General features: G+C 41.0%; 1 protein-coding gene across 1 annotated transcript in view; it reads left to right on the forward strand.

Moving 5' to 3' along the window:
* The window catches only part of LOC111650660 (eukaryotic translation initiation factor 3 subunit H), a 45,704-nt gene that overhangs the window by 11,180 nt on the left and 12,515 nt on the right, over positions 1–22,009 (forward strand). The window contains exon 3 of the mRNA XM_023400579.2: positions 17,617–17,784. Within this exon, the coding sequence (XP_023256347.1) occupies positions 17,617–17,784 (168 nt within the window). The remainder of the gene's footprint in view (positions 1–17,616; positions 17,785–22,009) is intronic.

Below are 22,009 nucleotides of genomic sequence, written 5' to 3' on the forward strand. Positions count from 1 at the left end.
GTGTGTGTGTGTGTGTGTGTGTGTGTGTGTGTGCGTGTGCGTGTGTGCTATGCTCCTTTTTCATCAACAGGTGCCAGTGTGGAGCTATTCTAGCAGGAGAGTGCATGGCAGCAAATGTGACCAATATGAGTGAGAAAAAGGTAGAGAAAGAGAGTAATCGAGTGAGCACAGCAGAATCAGCCTCAGATAGAAAAGAAAGAAAAACCTTGGCTGAACCCCAACCCTCCTATCGCCCATGTCCTTGCATACACTGTCCTTGTATCGTTGGCAAAATATATGGAGAGATGTGTAGAATTGCAGTTAGTTATTCTCTAGGCATTTTGTGCAATAGGCACACAAGTAGCATTTTAATAATGTGCTTTGGCCCTCCTCTTTTGTTGTGATACCAGCAATAATATAAAGAGCTATCCTGAGTAGTCACAGACTTTTGGACCCCACTATCGAGAGTTTATGAAAGACAAGCAAGAAACTTACATCAGATCTTGCAAGGTAGTAATTGTGACCCTCATCATCTCTTACAGATACAAACACATAAAAAAAAACTTTTCAGCATTCTTTTATGATGCCTTTGTGTGAGCGTGTTGCTCGTATTGCTGATTCCACTGAGAATCGACATCTTACTCTGCAGCTTTCAGCTCATTGTTTCACAGTGCCAGCCCATATGGTGGCCTCCCCATGGCTCTTGCCAACCTCTGCACTCTGTCAACACGTAGTGTAAGTTTATTGAAAATGTCACTGCACTTCAAGTTTTGACAGTGTGTGGGCGTTTACTTTTTCTTGTTTCATCTGTGCATGCTCTGCCATGCACCTGTCTATTCTTATACAGGTTTACAAAGATTTGTTTTCAATTTTTTATACTCTCACCAACTGCTATCATAAAAAACAAAAACTGTGGGCAGCTGCTTCCATCTTACATGCTCATGCAAATAGATTGCACACTGCACAGAGTCTATTGCCCATTTCCAAATAGCAGAGAAATGACGTACGTGAAGTAAGTGGCTGGAAAGAAGAGCCTAGATATTTTTCATTGGAGGTGATGCACTCTGACCAAAATGTTAAGGAAAGTACAAAAACAATTCAAAAGGTAAATCGTTATAGCTCATGACATTAGAAACTGTTTCTTTAATAGGTGATAAAACAATGCAGTGAACCACAAAACTGATTCTGTTTTATATGCAATTAAATCTGGTTAGATCTGACTTGAAAGTGGGTGGACAGTAAAAAAAAAAAAAAAAATCATTAATATCAGTTAATTAAACATTTGAATTGTGTCTCAGTGCAATTCAAGACTTAAAAAGCCTGTTTGACTTGTAAGGAGGGATTGTATCACACTAACTGTTGCTCAGTACCAATTTTGGGAAGAAGGTTTGATATTCAAGCCATGTCACTTGTATTCAGCAGCAGGAGGAAGAGGTATCCTGAAGGTAGAACAAAATTAGCCTGTTCTTTTTTTTTTTCTTTCTTCCTTTCACCCTCTAATACCTCTCCCTCTTTTCCCCTCCGTTTTTTCTCTAACTCTCTCTAACTCTAAGGTAAAAGAGCTGCCTCCGCCCTTCTCCTCCACCATCTCCCATCTTCCTACTCAGCAATCACTGACGCAGCTTCCTTGCTTTAGTTCTTTTCACCATCCTTTCTTTTATCATCCTCTTCCCTCGTTCTCTTCCACATTGTTGTTACCTACCCCCTCTACCCTCCTTACGTCTGTGCCACAACCATAGGAGAATTAATTAAGCAATATACTGTTGGAAAGAGAAATTATGTAAGTACCCAACCAATGTCCTGGTGGTAATTATGTCCAGGGAATGAAGCATCCATTTTATAAGAATTATGTACTTAAATAGCCAGGAAAGGGTTTGTGTTTTTGTGAAGAGAGCAGTGCATCAATGACAGCCCAAGAAAATTGGACATTTGAAGTTATGACTTTGTCTCTGCTTTGAGGGAATACCCGCACCACAATGAAGGTAACTACTACACTAACATTTTTTAAAAATGTCCTTGATACTTAGACAAAAAAGGCTTTTGAGGCAGTTGTTATATTGTTCAGATAAATTTAAAATAATCTCCCATGCATGTTTTGTAATGAGATATTGACTTCATATAAAATATGTACATATAAATTATTATATGCATATGTGCGTGGGTTTTTTCCCCTTGAAACTAGTCTTTTTTTTTCTTTTTTTTTTTTACTGCACAGCACTTCCTTCTGGCTATCCGCCTGCCCCATGCCAAGCCACTAGCTTTCTGCCCAGCACAGGTGGTAGGGGCTGCCAGGCCCCCTGTCTGGGCTCATGTCTTGCTTCAGATTGGCCCAGAGAATGGGAACAGTTGTCACACTGGTGAAACAAACAAGTTTTAAGGGTGCTTGGTTTGCGATGTGGTCTGATTTAATAATTAGAGATTTAATTTTTTTTTGCGGCCAGGCCTCTTAAATAATGCATGACGGTCTTTTCTTAGCCAAGGAGCATTTCATTTGGACATTTGACATGACAAGATATAACAAGGTTGTTGCTTCTACACCCCCAACAAGACAGTTAATTAAAAAGAGAACAGAAAGTTACTCTTGATGTATAAACAACCTGTAGTCATTAACAAAGTTGATTTTGCTGATTGGCACCCTCTTTTCAGTTTGTTATTTGTTGTTTATGTCACTCCTGCTGCCACTGTTGGAATTACTCAGCAAAGCAATTAGCCACACAACTTCAGATTGAAGTGAATATAAACCTGGCTGGTGAGACTAAAGCCCTGAAAGGAACTGAACTGAAATTCACACATTTAGGCATATCTAACATTGAAAAGGTACTAGACTCACAAAAAGTATGTTTGAATGTAAAATCTGTTGAACCGTGACACCTGGATTCTTCAAACTGTCTAAGGCCCTTGAAACGGCTCCATTAAAGACCTCAGGTTAGTTATATCTGTCCAGTTGCAGTAAAACCTTTGCGTTCCTCCGCATTACTGATAGTATGTCTTTCTTGCTAACAATATAAAACAGCCTTTGCAGGAAAACATGAATATGACACAGTCGCTCTCAATTAGCATAAATAACACCTTGGAAGAAAAATCAGTCTTCACTTCTCACAACCCGTAAAGTCTTTCTGTTCTTGCTTTAGGGTCATTTTATTTTTAACCACCACTTTTGCTTGTAGAATATGTCTAGTTGAAAAGATACTCTTAGGTTGTCAGGTAACATGCGCTGTGTGGTCTCTACCGGTTTTCTTCTTTAATTCAAGACTGGACATGACTCATTACGAAGCATGTTAAGGCTCATCAGCATCCAGCCATGTTTCAGCTTCTGTACTTTGACATTAATACCAGGGTTTGTTGGTCCATTCTTTCGTCTCTCTGAATAGTACACCTCTCTCAGAGCTAATATTTGGACTTATCAAACACAGGTGTGACTAATAACGGTAATCACGGCCGCATTCCATTTCTAGGAGTTCCAGGTCTGAGGCCCTGCAATTACGTGTGCTAGCTCGCTGGTATGGTGTAGTGGAACCTGAAAGGAACAGAGCACTCGTTAATGTTATTAGTTACACCTGTGCTTGTCCTGCTGCGACAAGTCAAAATGTCTGCTTTGAGAAAGATCTGTACCTCCTGTGCCTCTGCCTGCAGAAAGACTCCAAAACATAATAAATCCACTGCAATCTTTAACAGTTTGTGGAGTGTTTTTTTGTTTGTTTGTCGTTGCCCCCCCCTTTTTTTTTTTTTTTTTGCCAGCCATACATTTTGTGATTGTGAGTTTTGTTCCGTCACTCTGCAGCACTTTGCTCCAAAAAGCCTCTGCTTGATCAAAGTGTGGTGTAGCATACTGAAGGCAAGGTTGCTTTCTGATGGTACTACAATGTGGATCCTGTTAGTGCCGACAATATTATACTATGAGGGTGTACACTGGCTGAAAATGTAAAAATGTATCTGGTTACTTTATATGTCCTTCTAAAATGCTGGCCCACTCTAAATTAATATAACACTGAACAAACAATTGTTGTGGCTATCTAATATCTGAATCAGATTTCTCCATAGTACTCTACTGACCACAGTATCTATACTGACCACATGGTCAGTATAGTACTATAGATGTTACTATGAATGTGGTGCAGAGGCTGAAGTATTTTCTTTTAAATCAGCTGTGGTGCAATAAATACCTTTTCAGCTGAAAGAAACGACTGCTCTTCAAAGGGTCAGCTGGATCAAACTAAAATGTTTGACAGTAGTGAGTGTTAGGGAGGTGAAGCCACCTCCTCACACCATTCACGGACAAAATTACATCTCAAATGAGGTGAGTATCTATTCGACATAGTGATTCTCATACTGGTTTGTGCGTTGGCTGATCTATTCAATGAAAGCAAATGATTAAATTCTGTGATTTACCACCAAGCTTAATGAAAACAGGCATGCCTAAATTACTGTTACATATCCCCTTGTCATTCATGGTGTGCTCTTAAAGACAAATAATAAGCATAACCTTTCTATGTTAGAAAACAAAAGCAATTTTCTGGGTAGAAAGGTCACTTCATGACCATGGAATAAATTCTAAAATTGATATTAAACAATTGTATAGCCTTCAGTAAATATAGCCTCAAATAGAACTAGTTAATCACAGCCTCCCCTTAGTCTTTCAGCGAGTGTTCATGTTGTAATAGTGATAGAGGAATAAACAGCAACTGGTGGAAGGAATTCTTATTTGGTGGTGTGGAAATCTCCTCTGCTTTGACTGTGGCTGGCAGGAGAGCTGCAGCACCTGCTTCAGATTCTTTTGGCACTTCTCCATCCATCATTGTCCATCCAATGGTCCTTGACACCTCCACTGAATATTCTACATCTCTTGAGATTGTAGTGGATCCCAGTCTCCTTGCCTTCCCTTCATCGTCCTTCCCTTCATTTTCGTCTGGCCCCCTTTGGTCTGCAGATGTTTTTTATTATTTATAAGCTAGCTACCTTGCTCTTCCAAGAAACCAGATTTGAAATGGACTCAAAGCCAGACTGAACTAAAGTATATTTGATCAAGACTATCCATGCAGTTGTTTTGCTGCATGGATAGTTTAAAGGTGCTCATCAGTGTTATGTTGGAAACCAATGTTTGTTTAAGCTTTGACAGAAATGTGTTTGCTTTTAGTGATTTGGTACTACGCAATAAGAAAAAGACAAATTTGTCTTTCTGAAATTGTTTTTCAGAAGTAGGGCACCTACATCATAAGGCTTGATTAATGCACACCTGCAGAGGGGATTTTCTTTCTCTTACCCCCAAGTGACTACGCTGAATTTCTCTCTCGATTAACAGAAAAGTGATCACATAAAACCCCTAAATGAATTGTATTCTCAAAGCACAACCAAGGTTTGCTGCAGTCCCTAATGAGTTAAGATCGTACACAAGACAAACAGCACAGGGTGAGACATGAAATTGTATGTAGTTAAAATATTTTCCAACCGTTTTCTCCAGAATGTTTTGTTAAAAAAAAAACAAAAAAAAACAATAATGAAAGTAGTTAGCTACAGAGAGATCATGCTGAAAAGTGTCCACTGGAGGGGATGTTTGTAAAAACAAATTAAAAAAAATCTTAATCTTCTTAAACCAAAAGCAAAGAAATGGAAGTGAAAACACAAACAGAACTAATTAAGGCCAATTACATCAGCATTTTCCTCTGGTAGGGTCTGCAAGGTTAGTCCTCGGTTTTGGGAGCTTTAATTGTCGTCTGTGGCAGACATTTTCACGGTGGGTTAATTGAAGTCAGGGGGATTAAAATGCCTCTGCCAAGATCTCTCTGTTCCTCGCTGTAAATACACTATTCAGTATGCAGTGAGATGTGTGTGTGTGTTTTATAAAAAAAAGTTGGCTCTCTCCTGTTCTGATAAGGTCTTCCACGGGGTTAGCCCTTCAATAGATCACTCTACCTGCCCCAAATGGGAAATTGATTTCCTCCGTTTTTCTTGCTCTCCCTCAGTGAGGCTAATTAGAAATCACTTGGCAACCCACCTTTAAGGGAAATATATAAACACTAAAGATATTATGTGCACTGTTATGTATTTGGATTTGGGGGGCACCTTTCCCAAGCTCTAAAAGATTCTCATTCATTGTCTTTTGCTCCTTGTCCCCAGTCTCTCACCTTTCCTCTCTCCCCCTCAGTGTCTCTCTCCCGCTGTATTGTAGATCTGAGACTGGCTGTTAGTAGCGAGCTGAAGCTGTATCTGCTTTTGAATGCTCATCCGGCATTATAAATCAAGAGTGTGGGTCCCCTGGGTGCCGTCACCATTGCCATCAGTTCCACTGTTTTATTCATCTGCTCCTTTGTCTCATCACGATTCTGCCCCACATTAAATTTTGTGTGTGTGTGGAGGTGGGGTCAGAATGCATTACTGCAGACTGCTAATAATCCAGGTGGGCTGTAGGGAGTAGGAGGAGGGTAAAAGGTAAGGACAGAAGGATGTGCCAAGGATGAGAGAAATGGAGAAAAAGGCTGAGGATGGCAAGAGAAGAGGGAAGGGAGGTTTGAGGTGGTTATGATGGGGGGGGGGGGGGGGGGATTATCAGGGAAAATGAGAGCAACCATGCAAAAGATTGAGAGTTGGGGCAGGAGAAAGTAGAACCAGGATAAGATAGACAGCACAAGTAAACAGCTGTGAAAGAGAAGCTGGGGCAAATGGGCAAACAAATAGTCAGTAAAAGGTGGAGCAAGATGGTGAGGAAGAAGAATGGCGATGATGAGTAACTGAGAGGGGCAGTGAAAGGAGTGAGGGTTGGAAGCCATTTTCAAAACTGGTAGTGATTAAAATGTAGGAGACCAGTGTAGTAAGGGATTCATTTTTCCTGTATAGTGGAAATTGAGTTTCTTTAGACTTTTTATCAAGAAAACAGATTTACTAAAAAACAAACGGCAGTTTTACCTGTAGAAAACCCGAACGCCTAAAATACCCCCTCCAACTTTGCCACTCCGTTGAGCTGTGTTAATCACCAATGGTCCTGCATTTACTCACGCGAGTCTGGCAGTTGTAAAGTTGTTTTTTTGAACAAAGGTAAGGCCACCTAGGATATGGATGAGACAAATGATGCGCTGCAATTAATTGCCCCAGTGGTAATTACTGAGGCCTGTATGAGAGAGGCTAAAGGACCTACATCTGTGAATAATTGCAATGATTTTAGCTGCTGCACCTGTGAATTTAGCCAGTGGGGAGATGAGGGATAACTGATGGTGTTTAAGGAGAAAACATTGGCTTTAATAAGAGTGATTAAAAACACAGTCATTTGTTAAAAATATGTTTTTAAGTAAGGGATTTTGAGTTGTTTTGGTAGACCACATTGGCACATTTATACAATTTTTGTGTTTCATACATTTGCCATTTATGAAATGTAAAATTGCCTTTACAGAGTTTTTTTTATGGAGTAAATATGATGACTCATACATTTCAACAGGCCACAGAAGTATGGTACCCTCCATTATTATACACTTTTCTTCCTACCTGATGTGAGCATACAGGCTGCTAAACTAAAGTTGACAAGGAGATCAAATGAGAATTCCTTTTCCTCCCGTTCAAAAAGACAGACTAGGATATGCACACATGTATGCAAACAAATACACACACAGTATTTTCCCTGCTACATCATGTCCCCATTCCCACTGTAAAAACAAAGCCCCGTGACAAGCGGCGCTGTCAAATGTGCATATGGTGAACTCGTCAGTGTGTTATGCACACAAAGCAGCTGATTCGCTGTGCCCTCACCCTCTCCCGTGCATCAGCTCATCACTGCATCACCGAGGGTATTTGCGTGCCTGTTTGTGGCCCAGCATGTGTGTTTGTATGTGCATGCACGTGGAAGGGAGACAGATCTCCGCAGGGCTTGCTTAACTAAGATTAATTGCACCTAATCCAGTGTGCCAGGTGGAACATGGACCACGGTGGGTGCACTCACACACACACACACACACACACACACACACGGACGTACTCACAAATAGGCACACACATCCCATTATAGCCTCGCTGCTGAAAATTAGCCCCGTGCCTCTCCTGACACCTTGGACTAGACCACAACTCGATACCACCATTTACTTCCCGACAACTCGCACATTTATCACTGCACCCTCCTTCCGACAGATGAACGCGCGGACGGACAAAATGCCATGACAGGAGGACTAGCTATCTGCTCTCTCACATCAGCACCAGCTGACCTTGACAATATGTAGGAAAAAAAAGTGTGTCCTCTTTTCTCTTTAAAGGAGGAGAAGGAAAGAATGTGACTGAACTTAGTGTCTTTGACAGGGTTATCCAAGATACGTCTGTAGGAACATGCGCTGTGAGGCACATGTGAGTCGGGAAGGGAAGTAAGATAAGGTTAGCAATATGCTTACTGAGCAAGGTGATGTTAATAAATCGCTACATAAATTAACAGTAATGAATTTCATTAATTTGTTATTTTAGTCATCTGCTTAGCAGGGTACCCTTGAGAAATGCTGATTGACAGTGCCATTAAGGTGGTGTCAATATGCCGGAAATGATGGTTTGAAACTGGAGTATGCTTGTGAGTCAACTGAGGTGTCTTATTTTGACAGGGAACTTTTGCTAAAGGTTTGCTTCATTCAAGCCTAACTTAACAAGCAAAACTCATTTTCTCCTCTTTACCTAGTTTTTTCAACAAACAGTCATTTTTTTAGCTATTTTCAGTATTTTTAGCTTTCTTTTAGCTTACACTAGATTCTTAAGGAACAACACATACCATTAAGGGTGTTGCAGACGTTTTTTTGTTTTTATAGTTTTTTTTTTGTTTTCAAATTGTTGTGATACTTAATATCTTTCCATGTATCCTCAGGGTTAACGTACGCTTGGTAGGGAATCACTGCTCTGCACCTTAATAGAAACTGCCTCTTAACATGGGTGGTTCTGTTTCCTGGTGTTAATTTTGTTTTGTCACAGTTCTTAAGGGAGAGGGGGATTTAGTGTGAGGGTTTGTGTGCATGGTTATTTTCCATCTTTTTTAATCTTGGTTTGTCTTTAATATCAGCTGCAGTAAGTGGTGCCTGGAAGCCTGCTCTGTACCTGTGGAGAAACAGCTGCTTAGTCAGCCCTTTCTTACAAACCAACTGTGTGTGTGTGTGTGTGTGTGTGTGTGTGTGTGTGTGTGTGTGTGTGTGTGTGTGTGTGTGTGTATTCATCTATATGTGAGTCTCTCTTGGTGGCTGGAAGCAAAAAATTGTTGTTTTTTTTAAGAGAGACAGAAAGAAAGTGAGATTGAGAACAAATAAAAGAATCAATCCAAGGTTTATGTAGGAAGCACTTAGGAGCTCACTCAAGGGCAATGTCAGACAGCTCAAGGCCTAATTGGCATATTGTATTGTGCCAGTGGGACAAAGGAAGCACAACTTAACGAATGATACTTAGACAAAATCTGTCAACTTGTTGAAGGTTTTGTCCTCAGCGGCTTTTCATGAAGGAAACAGCATTTTAAGACATTTTCATCCATGCCTTTTTCACGTTAAGGGTTCTATTTTAACAGTCCAAAGTGCGTGGTCTAAAGTGCATGGCACAAGTCCGTTCAGGGTGTGTCCATATCACTTTTGCGATTCTAATGGCAGAAAAAAGGTCACTGCACCAGGTGCATGGATCAAAAGTTTTGTACTTCGCCTCTTAATTATTCATGAGAGTAGTTTGGGCGTAACATGCAATAAAACAAATCAGAGTGTCATCTCCCATTTCCTTTAAAAGCCAGCCATAATTTCACCATGGCACATTGCTATCATAATGGCGCAGTGTTTCTCACAGAATTACATTCTAATTGTGCACAGAGTTCATGACATGTTGTAACTGGCCAATGAGCCCCGTCCAGACATACGCACACACAGCACAGTCTGTGTGACCTTAGGAGCTGAGCAAATCAACACGGTGACCACAGTTCTACAGTGAAGCAACGGAACAAAACACAATATTTTATATTATAAAAAGTGTAAATAAACCTTCATTATCAAACTCTGGTGGGATAAATTTAGTCGAGGTGATGAATGGGAAACACAGTTTCCCAAAGCCTCATTTATGTCCCAAGAGACGTCCATGACGCATGACAACGTCATTGAACAAACATTATGCCACAAAGAATGCTCCGATCTTCCGAAACTTATTTTCTGTACGCTCTGCTTGTGTGTAACAGACAGAGTGAACACATGTCTTTCACCCACCTATGTAGGCACATATTACTATCTTGATCATGCACCCTTAAAACAACAGTGAAATAATGCACGATTGACCTCAGGCCAGGTTTTTATTGGTCAATCGCTTTCCGCTGCCTCAAGATACCAATACGCCGACAATGCGCCTGACCACACCTCATTTTAAGGCCAACACACCCATGGGAGCTCAGATAGGCGCAAGTGTATTTGCTCTTCAAACAACCTGAGCGCTGGACGGGAAAATGACAATTGTGTCGGTCTGAAAATGGCAAAGACACTTGCTTAGTGTCGGGTGTAAGATCAAGCACTTAGTCTCTGTTACACACGGGCAGTGTGGGGTGGACTCGAGTGGGAAAGGATACAGACAACATTGTGTATCTTGAGAATGTGGCTGTAAGAATGTAGAGAAAGTATTTCTTCTCAGTCGCACACCTATTTAAATGTCTCACCTCAAGGGTGCAGGGCACAGAGAACTGTGTACATTTGATGATGTCAGATCTTAAGTGTTCTTGAGAATAACTTAGCATCCTTTTTTTCTAGTCATTGTGGAAGTATCATTTTCACTTTCTAGCCTGATTACATTCCAGTCCATGAAGACTCAGCTTCGCCCTCAAGAATGAATTATATAGACCCAAAATGTACAGGGCATCAAGGACACGCTGTGTCTTTGGGAACCGAGAACTCAGAATACTGTTGATTTGAAATGATGAACAGACTCAGAAGAGTGAGAAAAGCGCGTTAGTATCATCAGGTATACTTTGTCCCTGTTTAGGGAATCCAGAGGAGTAGCAAGGTTAAAGGAGGGAGGGTAATTAGGAAAAGCAGTGATAGAACAACAAGGCAGAACAGGCGGGTAGTCACAAGGCCTTCAAACATCGAGATTCACTTTGTATGTAATGTTTTGTTTGGTTGTACGTGGGGTAAATTCAAGCCATCTGTATTTAAAGAAGCTTAACAGGATTGCCACAGTCTTTTAAAGACTGAAATAAATGTGTAAACAGTGATGGTGAGAACCACTCTCTATTTTTACCTTACAAAACAGCTTGGTGTTTGTGTGGAGCAGTAAATGAATGTCAGAATAGAGTGCAGAGTAAAAGTATGTTGTCAGCTGTGTTGAATGAATGGGTCAGGAGTGTGGACTCATTAAATTAGACCTGGTGTGCCGTGTCCTGCGGGTAAGATGAAAAAAACAGAGAAGCCGTGGAACTACCTTCTCCACTGAACAAAACACTCGTAGAATGAGGCGTCTTTAAGTTATAAAGCACCTCAACATTAGTTTTGTTTTTCTCTCGGCTCTGAAGTAGTTATGAAATGCCAAGATGAGCATGCTTTGTTGCCACCACTGAGCACCACAGGCAGTATATGAGGAGTTAGTCATTTAGAGCATCCAGCAAAACTAGCAGCCCCATCAATCATTCAAAATGACTGTTTTCTGTGTGTGTGTTTTCAGTTTCAACTTTGAGAGGATATTGATGGGTCATCAAAAAGTAAAAGTTTTTTTTTTTATACACCGAGTAAGTAGTCAAGAAAGCACCAATCCCCACTGCTGCTCTTTGGAGTGCAGTTCAATTGCAGCTGAATATTTTAGTTCTAAAAGTAAGCTTAGTGGAGTTTTTTTCTTCACAATTTCTCATAAACTGTCTTTGATCAATGGTCCATCTAAAGCTCATCATTTTACCTTCATTGTGAGTAAGAGAGGGAAAGTCTTCGACAAAGTGTAATCAGGTTATTTTTTGATAGAGGGCTGATTGGCTCATCTAACCTCAATTTAAACTATTCAGAATTTCTATTCACCAACCTCAGGAAGTAGGGGAGGGCAATGGAGGGTAAAGGAAATGGAGCTCACAAAGTTTCAGGCATTTGACACCATTTTATTCTATTATTCATCTGCTCAACTTGACATTAGTGGATATAAACTAAAGCAAGTGCATGTGTGTGTGTGTGTGTGTGTGTGTGTGTGTGTGTGTGTGTGTGTGTGTGTGTATATATAAAACCACAACAGACTTTTCAGGCAAGGCCCCGTCAGCCTGTCAAGGTGGTGATTAGAATGTGTTGTGACACACAGATACGTGCACCCTCACATTCACAGACACATACACACTAACACACATCTCGCTGCCGTGCTGAGATGTTGTGGCCTGCAGCAGCATGCAAGGTCTGATGCAGTTCACCTCTTGTGTCATTGAGTATTAAGAGTATGGACTATCTGTCTGGTTCATTGCGAAGACACGCACACACATACACACTGGTAGTGCCTTGTTGATTATGACTCTTAACATTACTGCCCATGGTGTGGAGTTTAGCTCCCAGCTGATAAATACCTCCACTCCACCATACATAACACACACTCTCGCTTTAGATGTACAGCATGCAGTACACCGCAACCTTAGGCTTCAAACATCTCACACACTCTTTTCAGCGCATTTTCCACACATTTAAGCACACCCACCTGCTCATGCACAAAAACACATTGCAGCTTCCACACATTTTGTGCTCTCGTTCAGCATCACGTCCTGTTCTCTTCCTCATTTTCTGTTTCCCTAACCGAACTCATGCTTTCATACATACTCTTTTAAACACACATTCATTTTGTCTCAGTCTTACGCACGCACACCATCCCCTCTCTTCTCCCTCTCTCACATACAATCAAGTGGTGCTAAGGGAATGGGCAGACTCATTCCCTGTCTGGCCCCGGGACCCAGATTGATTGATAGGGGAGGCGGCAGGGCAGTAGAAGTGAGTGAGGAATAGCAAGCGGTGGCGCACGCTCCCCCTCCGTGCCTTGATGATATTGTTAAATTGGCTATTCTCTGGCTAATGCTGCCGTTATGTCCACAGAATATTACCATCTGTCTCGAAAATCCAACAGTGGGGAGCAAGAAGTCCAGTTTTTGTCCTTTTTGAACAGAGAATATAGACGCCTTCTAAACTAGCTTGTCATACAGGGGCCTTCATTTTTTCTAGGATGGTTGAGTCTTTCCTGAGCAGGATCCAGACATCAAAGATATTGTTGTAATTATATGATGAAACATGTCTATGACCTGTGGTGGCTGCTAATATCGTTTTAGAAAGAGAGAGAGAAGGAAAAGCACAGATCTGTTGTAAACTGGTACCTCACCTCCAACTCTGATTTGCTTGAGCTGCAGATCAACGTCCGTCTTCATACTGACAAATATTTGCTAGTGTATTTTACTTTCATCAGGATCATCAATGTGAGGAACATTTGTCAACGTGTACACTGTGTTAGACATGTCTGCGCTGCCCTGCCAACAGCTGGAGCATTCGAGTCTGTAAGAGTGGCTCCATTGAAGCTCACAGTGAAGTACTTTGCTTAAGGTCACCTCCACCTCAGTGGTAGCTGAAAGAACAGAAAACATTATTCATTCATGTACCACTATTCAGATTACCCTAATCAGAACACATGCGGCTACATTCCCATCACACGCCTCCGTTTCGCCATCTTTGAGTACAAAAGATTTTCTTCTCTCTCTCATTGTCATGTTTGAATCAGTCTGGAGGTCATCCGATGGTTCCAGCTTCTTAATTTTACTATTAAAAACACATGAAACATTTTTTGTTTTGTTGTTTTTTCCCAGTTTAAATTTGTCATTACTTTAGATGATTTCATGATTAATTGCTTGAAATGACACCACACGAGAGCTCTCCACATATTCAGAGGCTTTACTACTTCACTCTACCATGGAGTATACACACACATTCAAACACCAATGTCTTGTGGCCACACAATTTGTTCCGCAATTTATTTTATTATTTTTTTTCAGCTGTAGTTCTTGGTTTATGGACAAACAAGGTAGTGATCCTGTGGCATTTACTAGGCTCTGTGCTCTGTATGAAATCTGTGGTGTATGAGCTGACTGGCCTGCCACTGACCTGTTGTCTCACTCAGCCATCTGAATCTCAGTTTAGATATCAGGCAGCATGTCAGGTGGTTGTCTCCATGTGTCTTCTATCTATTTCGTTCTGACCTGGGTACAGCGCGTTGTAGTTTGTTTGTAAGACCGCCTGTTTGCTCGAGTCTCTAGTGGAAGCTGAGTGTCATCCAGATGGGTAGGATACAAGGCAGTCTCCTCACAGCCTTCAGAACATATTCAGTCCCCTTCTGTTATTTCTGTACATGTTTAAGCTTTAAAGACAACTCCCTACCTACAGTATTAAAGTCTATATGCAAAGTCTTCTTGACACTTGCTTTTAAAGTAGTAATCCCATGCAAAAAATTGGTATCACTTTTAATACGTGTGTTTGAGTGTGTGTGTGTGTGTGTGTGTGTGTGTGTATATATATATATAATGTGTGTGTGTGTGTGTGTATATGGAAATTGGAAATTCAAGTAACGTGTGAGAGTTTACCATATTGATGTATTTGGCTGTTTCCCTAACAAATTAGAGAACAATTTGTGAGGCGCTACATGTTGCTGTTTTTGAAGAATGATCTTTTCCTTTCTGCTAATAATTCCCATCTCTGTGTGCATGCTCCTCTGGGTCTTGGTCACTTGTTTGCTCTCGGCTGCTCAGTTGACCTACCAGCTCTGGGGAAACACTGCAGCATCCCATGTTCTTAGATTTACTTTTGAGCCAACTCTGAGCTTTTGATATTCTCAGCACTTCAGAAATGATTGCATAACCTTCCCCAGATCCATGCCTTTTCACAGTTAAGTCTTTGAATGCTACACAAAGATTCAGAGTGAAACCAGTTATAAAGAAGTCTCAAGGACATTGAGAAGAATTTGGAGATGGCTTAAAAAATATCACAAATCTAAACTTTAACATCAGATGAAGTCGTTGACTCTGAGTCTTCTTGAATGCACCGTAGATCAGGAGGTTAATAGAATAGCAAGGCAAGTGATTGTGAGTTGTGCATACTGTCACTTACGAGGGCATTGCCGTGTTAACTGATACTACAGCCTCAGTATCTGTTCTCATAACAAAAAACAAAATGCCTCTAGATAATAATAAAATGGATTAGAATTTATATAGGAATTAAGATAACATTGCCACACTTTGAAACGGGAGTTAGCAGAATTAAAGTCATTGTATCTACTTTGGTCGACACAGAGTGAAGCGAAAATGCAGAGATAAGTTTCTATGCAGGCAAACACTCCACACAGATCTAATCTACTTTGTTAGTAATAATACGCGATTGGGCTAAAAAGGAAAGTCATCATTTTATAAAAGAAACTGATGTGACACTGCACATAAAGACATGGTCCACACATTAAGATTGCAGAGAACTGACAGGAGAGTTGAGGATTGTATGAGGCGGGAGGGATAGCTTCTTGGTTTTCCTGCCTCTGTTGTCAACCCCACAGGCTTCAGCTTTCACTTTAGAGACAGATCACTTTGTGCACAATTTGCCCACTAATGATAGGGTGTCGGGGCAGGTATACGCATCAGTGGCACCTGAGCGGTAAGTACCCATACTGATTGGCATAGAAGTGCAGAGGCAGATATAGTAGTTAGGTGGCAGGCTGCCTTCCCTCTCCATTCAGCTCTGTGTGTCTTGGAGTCTGCTGCTAGCCAGCCCCTGGGCAGAGCCACTCTCCAACAGACTATCCCTCAGTTTATCACAAACACTCTCTTTTTTCCTCTTTTTTGCTTCCTCTCTTACTTGTCTCTCCCACCCCATGTTTTAATTCTCACCTACTTCTCATTCGACACTACAGACTTACAAAAAAGACGCTTGAATCTTCTCCCACCTGCTACCCCGACCAGCTAATTTTTCTCTGTGAAATATATTATACACATATTTCTCCTGTGGGTGTGCTACTGCACTTAAGAATGCCTGCTAAGAGACACACACACACACACACACACACACACAGCGCCAGACACCACCTGACACATCCTCCTCCTGTGGTTTGTCACAGAATTGCTGCACGATCTGCTATCTCTCTTCCCCCTCATATCCCACCCTATCTCCCTCAGTTCCTCTCTTCCCATCCTCCTCCTCCCCCCCTGTATTCTCCCGTCCATCTACTTCGCTTGCTTTTGTCTCACAGACCACGTCAATCATTAAAGAAAAGCCTAGATTAAAAGTGAAGATTGGTATGCAGTCCAGCCCTGCAGGACGGGCTGTGAATAGGGTCACTCAGCCTGTCGGTGCCCATCAAGTGCTCCAATCCAGATGTTGTTAAAATTCACTGAGATTTTATTGTCAGGAGGAAGAGACGCCTCAGCCGAACCCCTCCAGGAATTGAATGTTTAATTGTGGGCAGACAATTGCCAATTCTTTATTGATTCTGTGTGTATTTTGTACACCCGAGACGTGGAATGAATGACATAGATGGAAAAGTGTGTGCGTGTTGTGTGACTGAGGTTGGTTACAAATTACGTTAGTTTATACAGTCAAATCAGAAAGTATCGTTTGCTTTGCTTCAGACTTTGCCAAACCCCAAACTGCAGCTCTGACTCTTTTTGTGTGTGCGACATGAACTCTGTTAGGTCAGATGCCTAAAGTGACCAGCTGCAATGTTAATGTATTTTGACTTAAGTCACTCCCTGCTTTACATAACACCACCACCAGGGGTCGAATTCAGGCCGTTAAAAGAAGCCAAAAGAGAAATGTCGTCCTTTTTTTTCTTTTTTTTCATTCTCCTCCCTTTTCTTTCTGTTCCTGTTCTCCTCTCCACCCTTTCTCTCTTTTACTTATTAGTTCCCTTTTATTCAATTTTCTTCTCCTATCTTTAACACCTTCTTCCTCTGTTACCTCTGTCCACAAAGTTTCCATCTTTTTTTTTTTTCCCTTCTCCTGCCCACCCTCCCTCTTTTCAACCTCTTCAGTTTGTTCTTGTTAACAGCCCCAGCAGGAGAAGGATGTGCTCTACAGTCTGGGGTCTAGGGGGCCACAGCTGCCCAATAACACCCTGATTTATCAACCTCCCCCAGCTAGCCTGCATGGAGATGCTGTTTTGCTCGCTTGCTTTGGTTGTTACTTACCGCCGGCCAGACAGGTTGTTTGTATTTCTGGCTGCGTGTCCTTAGAATGTGTCTGGTGTAATGAAATGGGTTTGCTCGTAATGTATCTAGCCTTCTCTCCAGAAGCTGAAGCCTGTCTGTGTATCTATCCAGCCGTTGTCTCCCGACCAGGATACATTTACTGACATAAAGAATGAGAGGGTGACTTGTGATCCCAGTTGATGTTTGTTTTAGAAATCTCCACCACAACCACTTGATAACAGAAGACAAAGCCTTTGTTTTTCCTCTGTTTCAAGGAACTCCTTCATATCCTTGTTGGGTTTTGTTTTTTCATTGTGTTTCTCACATCTTCTCCCTCTCTTGCACAGACCATACACCATGTCCAGTTCCAGATGGAGACCAGATATTCACAGATCCAAAAAAACAAAAAAAACAAAACAAAATGATTTCATTCTAAATTTAATTTTTTTCTCTCTCTCCCTCTCTGTCCCTCACATCTCTCTCTATTCCTATCCCCCTCTCTCCGCCTCTAGTCCAGTACCAGATGGAGATGATGCGTTCTCTGCGTCACGTCAACATTGACCATCTGCATGTGGGCTGGTACCAGTCCACCTTCTATGGCTCCTTTGTCAGCCGAGCGCTGCTTGACTCCCAGTTCAGCTACCAGCACGCCATTGAAGAGTCAGTTGTGCTCATCTATGGTGAGTAGATCTACAGAGACGACTGTGTAAAGACTAGGTTTTGATTATATATTTCTTGTCATGTAAACTACCATCTACTATATTACAACCAAATCAATTAAAGGGGCAGTTTACCACACAAGGTAGCTACTACACAAAAGTGTCTGTGTGGGACCTGTGGCATCAGATTAAAGAACAGGATGGGCTAGCACCATTAGGTTAAAAGTATTTTATTATTCCATTGGTGTTACGCTCTTCTAGACGTCCCATGGTTTGCAATCAAATTAAATCCATAACAAACTGGAATTACCACTTTGTGGTTGTACGCTTTCGCCAAACAGTCAAGTTGGCATTTACATCCATGTCTGCCCAGATGTAAAATATCATCACTTCGTCATTTTATCTGATCAGACATTAGTGTGAAATTTTGCTACGATTTGCATAGGAATTCTGGAGTTAGGGTTAAAAATGTGTTTTGTGAGGTCACAGTATCATTGATCTTTCGCCAGAAAATTCTAATCAGCTCATCCTTGAGTCATCGTGAACATTTGTGACAATTTTCAAGAAATTCCCTCTAGGTGTCACTGAGATATCACATTCACAATGCTGAGGCATAATAATTGAAATTAGATTTAAAAGAACGACTAATTTTGTTTGTAACACCAAGCTGTGTTACAAGATAAAAAAAAGCAATACCAAGTTTCTATTCATTATTAAATGATATTTAAAAATGGTTTAATGGTGAGCGCCTTTATCTCATTGGTTATTTAAAATGTAAACCCATGCTCATTAAGTGTGTTTGAATAACCAAGGCTGGTTCAACGGGCGGTCACTCCTGGGAATGGTCACATGGTGGTCTCGTTCTTCGCCAGTCTGCTGCCATCACTATCAGGAAATGTTTAATTGACTAAGGTGTAAAGAAACAAGTATGCAGAGAGCAGATCCGGTGCCGTATTGAGTTGATTGCAACCATTTATGGTTCATATTCATTTAGGTTTCAACCATGTTTAAACAATCACAAGTCAAATTTGGTGTCTTTAGACAATATGTGTCCAAGAATAGGACAGCAACTGAGAAGTCTTCAGATGTGAGTCACATTCAGAGTCTCAGCAGTAAATCAGTGTGACACATGTAGGAAAAGATGAGTTTAGCTTGGCACAGATGTTTAAAAAATGATGGTTAGATTTAGTTTTACGTTGCAGGATACATTTTTCCATTGACATCAACTACATATGAAATAAACGGAGGAGCCTGAAGAATATTTAGAAATGTTTAGAAAGATGTTTTCTTTATAAATAGTACATTACATTGTACAAATTTAGATTTAATCAACCTGCTATCACATGACATCAGTGCGTGCACAGGCGATGTAGAGGTATTTCCCATCAATCCTTACCGAGACAGGAGCAGGAGGGAAAATTAGGCAGGACTAACAAGGTAGCTGGTAGCAACTAACGTACAACTAATGTACATCATGTGCCTGCACCTGCTTCACAGTAAAAACCATTGAGAGCTTCCCATAATTATTGCACCACAACTGCCATCCCAGATGGCTTACAGTCATCTTTCAAATGACAGCAATGTTAAAACCTACATGACAGCACATTAAAACCTGTCACTATAAAAGGGTCTGCATTTAACCCCTCAGTGTCTAACCAAATGATAATTCAAGTCCCTTGAATGGGATAAGTGGTCTCAGACTTTTGGGCCCCACTGTACGTGGTGTCAAAATGGGAGTCGCACACTCTAAGGATATACAGTCAAATATTGACATGTGGAAACGCCAGATAGTATGAGGACAATATTTTCTGCCTGTATAGCAGATTTTATAATGTACTAAGTTTACCTCCCTCTGTTTTATGAACTGAAAAATAAGAGTAAAATACAACCAGGGTGTTAAAAAAAAAAAACAAACTTACGATGAAATCACTATCTCTCCTTAAATCAGTTCAGTGTTTATCCACTCACTTCAAGTCAAGAGAGAAGCAGCAACTGCAAATGTCATTTTAATAAATAATGAAAACGGCTGTGAATTTCATGAATGTTTCAGTGCCGGTGAGTTTAAAGGAACTCCTCCCTGTTCTCTTCTGTCCCCTCTCTACTCAGATTCTACAAATCTGTGATAGACAAAGATTAATTTTAACCATCGAACACCTGAACCCCTCTGATGTAGTCCTGCCATCCGGCAGGCCACTCAGGCAGCCAGTCGGTCAGTCAGTCAGCCAGCCCTCTTTCTTTCTAAACAAGGTCTCCTGTTAATGTCAATCCATAATGCAGGGCTTAATGGATCAAAGCACCTCAAAGGAATTGACATTATCTCTGTTTAAAGTCAAAGGGGAAGAAAATTGATTCATTTTTTGTTCTTGGTCATTAGCTCAGTGGTCATTTTATGCCAATGGATGAATCGATCAGATGGCCAACCGGCAAGTTAATAGCATCCGCCCAGTGACAGCTCAGAGTTAGAGCAGGTTGTTGAACCAATTGGTTGAATGTGTTCACCATGGCGTGTCGAGTGGCGCAGTGGGTTGAGCAGGCGCCCCATATGTAGAGGCTACAGTCCTCGCTGCAGCCGGCCCTGGTTCGAATCCCGCATCGGACGGCCCTTTACTGCATGTGATTCCCCCTCTCTCTGCCTCCCCATTTCCTCTCTCTCTCTACTGTGATATCAAATAAAGGCATAAAAAGCCCCAAAAAAATATACTTAAATGTGTTCACCATGACAGCAGTTTTCTAACAGGAGGTGAACAGGTGAAGATCACAGAGCTGACCTGCAAACAGCTCTGTGCAGGTCCACAGCTTTTAAGGCAGACACATGTAATACAACCGATCAGGTACAGAACATTAGAAGTGATACTATACTCCTGTTTGTAAATGCCATACAGAACTCAATAATCTGTTTGATTGTCTGAGGACGTGTCGATATTCTCTTTTTGAAGTTGGAACATAATTGTTTTAGTAAATTGATCACAATTCTTAAAACTGACTTTGGATATCGGTTCAGTGGAGAACGGCCGGCACGAATTGACATTGGCTGTCGATTGTTAATTCTGTTTGGGATTTTCTGTTCTGTAGGCAAATGGCTTCTCAGAGTGGGCTGTTGGGAAGGGAATAAGTCTTGAGTAAAATTTCTGGTCGACTGTAGTTTAGTGGCTGTCAGCCTGTCCAGTCTGAGCCAATATTCCCACTTTCTCTCTGTAGCGAGAAGCAGAAAAGCATATGAAATTGAATTGGATGACAGAACAATTTCTCAGAGTTGGTCTAGGTACTTTACCTTTTTTAACTGTTACTTTTACACGACTCTCCAGTTTATTAATTTATTAAAAAAATAATAATAATAAAAAGAAAATTGCTGTGCAAATGTCATTTTACAATGCACTGACCAGTAGCTCTTCCACTCCCTTCCTTCCTCCTCAGACTTGTAAGCCTGTTCAGAAATGGATGTTTTTCATCTGTAAAATGGACAGAGTATGATTTCAATAAAATAAAAAACCAACTAGAGACTAATGTGCGATGGGATCACACATTAATACGTTACTGTTCCGATCCGACTGATTACTGAGTAATTATTACTACATTATTACATGAGTAGTTCTTATTGGTTGCACCACACCCATCTTCGATCGCAGCCTTCATTTTGACCTCAGATACACACCTGTAAAGTTTAATTACTGTATCTTGCACAGTTGCAACGCTATTGTGGAAACAAAACAGACATATAAACACCTGCCAAAGTCTTCAAAACCTCCGCTGTGTTTGTTCCTGCTACAGTATGTGTCTCAAGGACCACATTTTGCCATCAAGACACACACACACACACACACACGGGATGTAGCTCCTCTCCAGGCGGCACCTTTTCACAGTAATTTTTGTTTTTACTTGTTTTCAGGGGGACCCTTGTGATTTTCAGATCAGTTAGATTTCTTTTGTGTTTGTAAATACTAACCTAACACCTCTGATAGGCGTAAAAATGAAGAAAAAGAAACACATCATGAAACAAAGACTCTTAATTTCAGGATACCGCTTTCATTTTTAAAACAATGTGCAGTCTGAATTAGAGACAATATTGTCATTTTGGCTCATGGTGTTGAGTCGTACACACACACACACACACACACACACACACCACTGTATTCTGTAAATGGAAAACCAGTCATTTATCAAGTCATGTTGTCATGTGATGCCAAATTCCATTTGCAGATTTTGTGGTTAAATTTAGCTTAGTTTATTGGCAAGAGAAGAGGAAGGG

Source organism: Seriola lalandi, unplaced genomic scaffold, assembly GCF_002814215.2.
Source record: "Seriola lalandi dorsalis isolate HSWRI2012SDOR001 ecotype SW California unplaced genomic scaffold, Sedor1 jcf7180002052684, whole genome shotgun sequence".
NCBI lineage: Eukaryota > Metazoa > Chordata > Actinopteri > Carangiformes > Carangidae > Seriola > Seriola lalandi.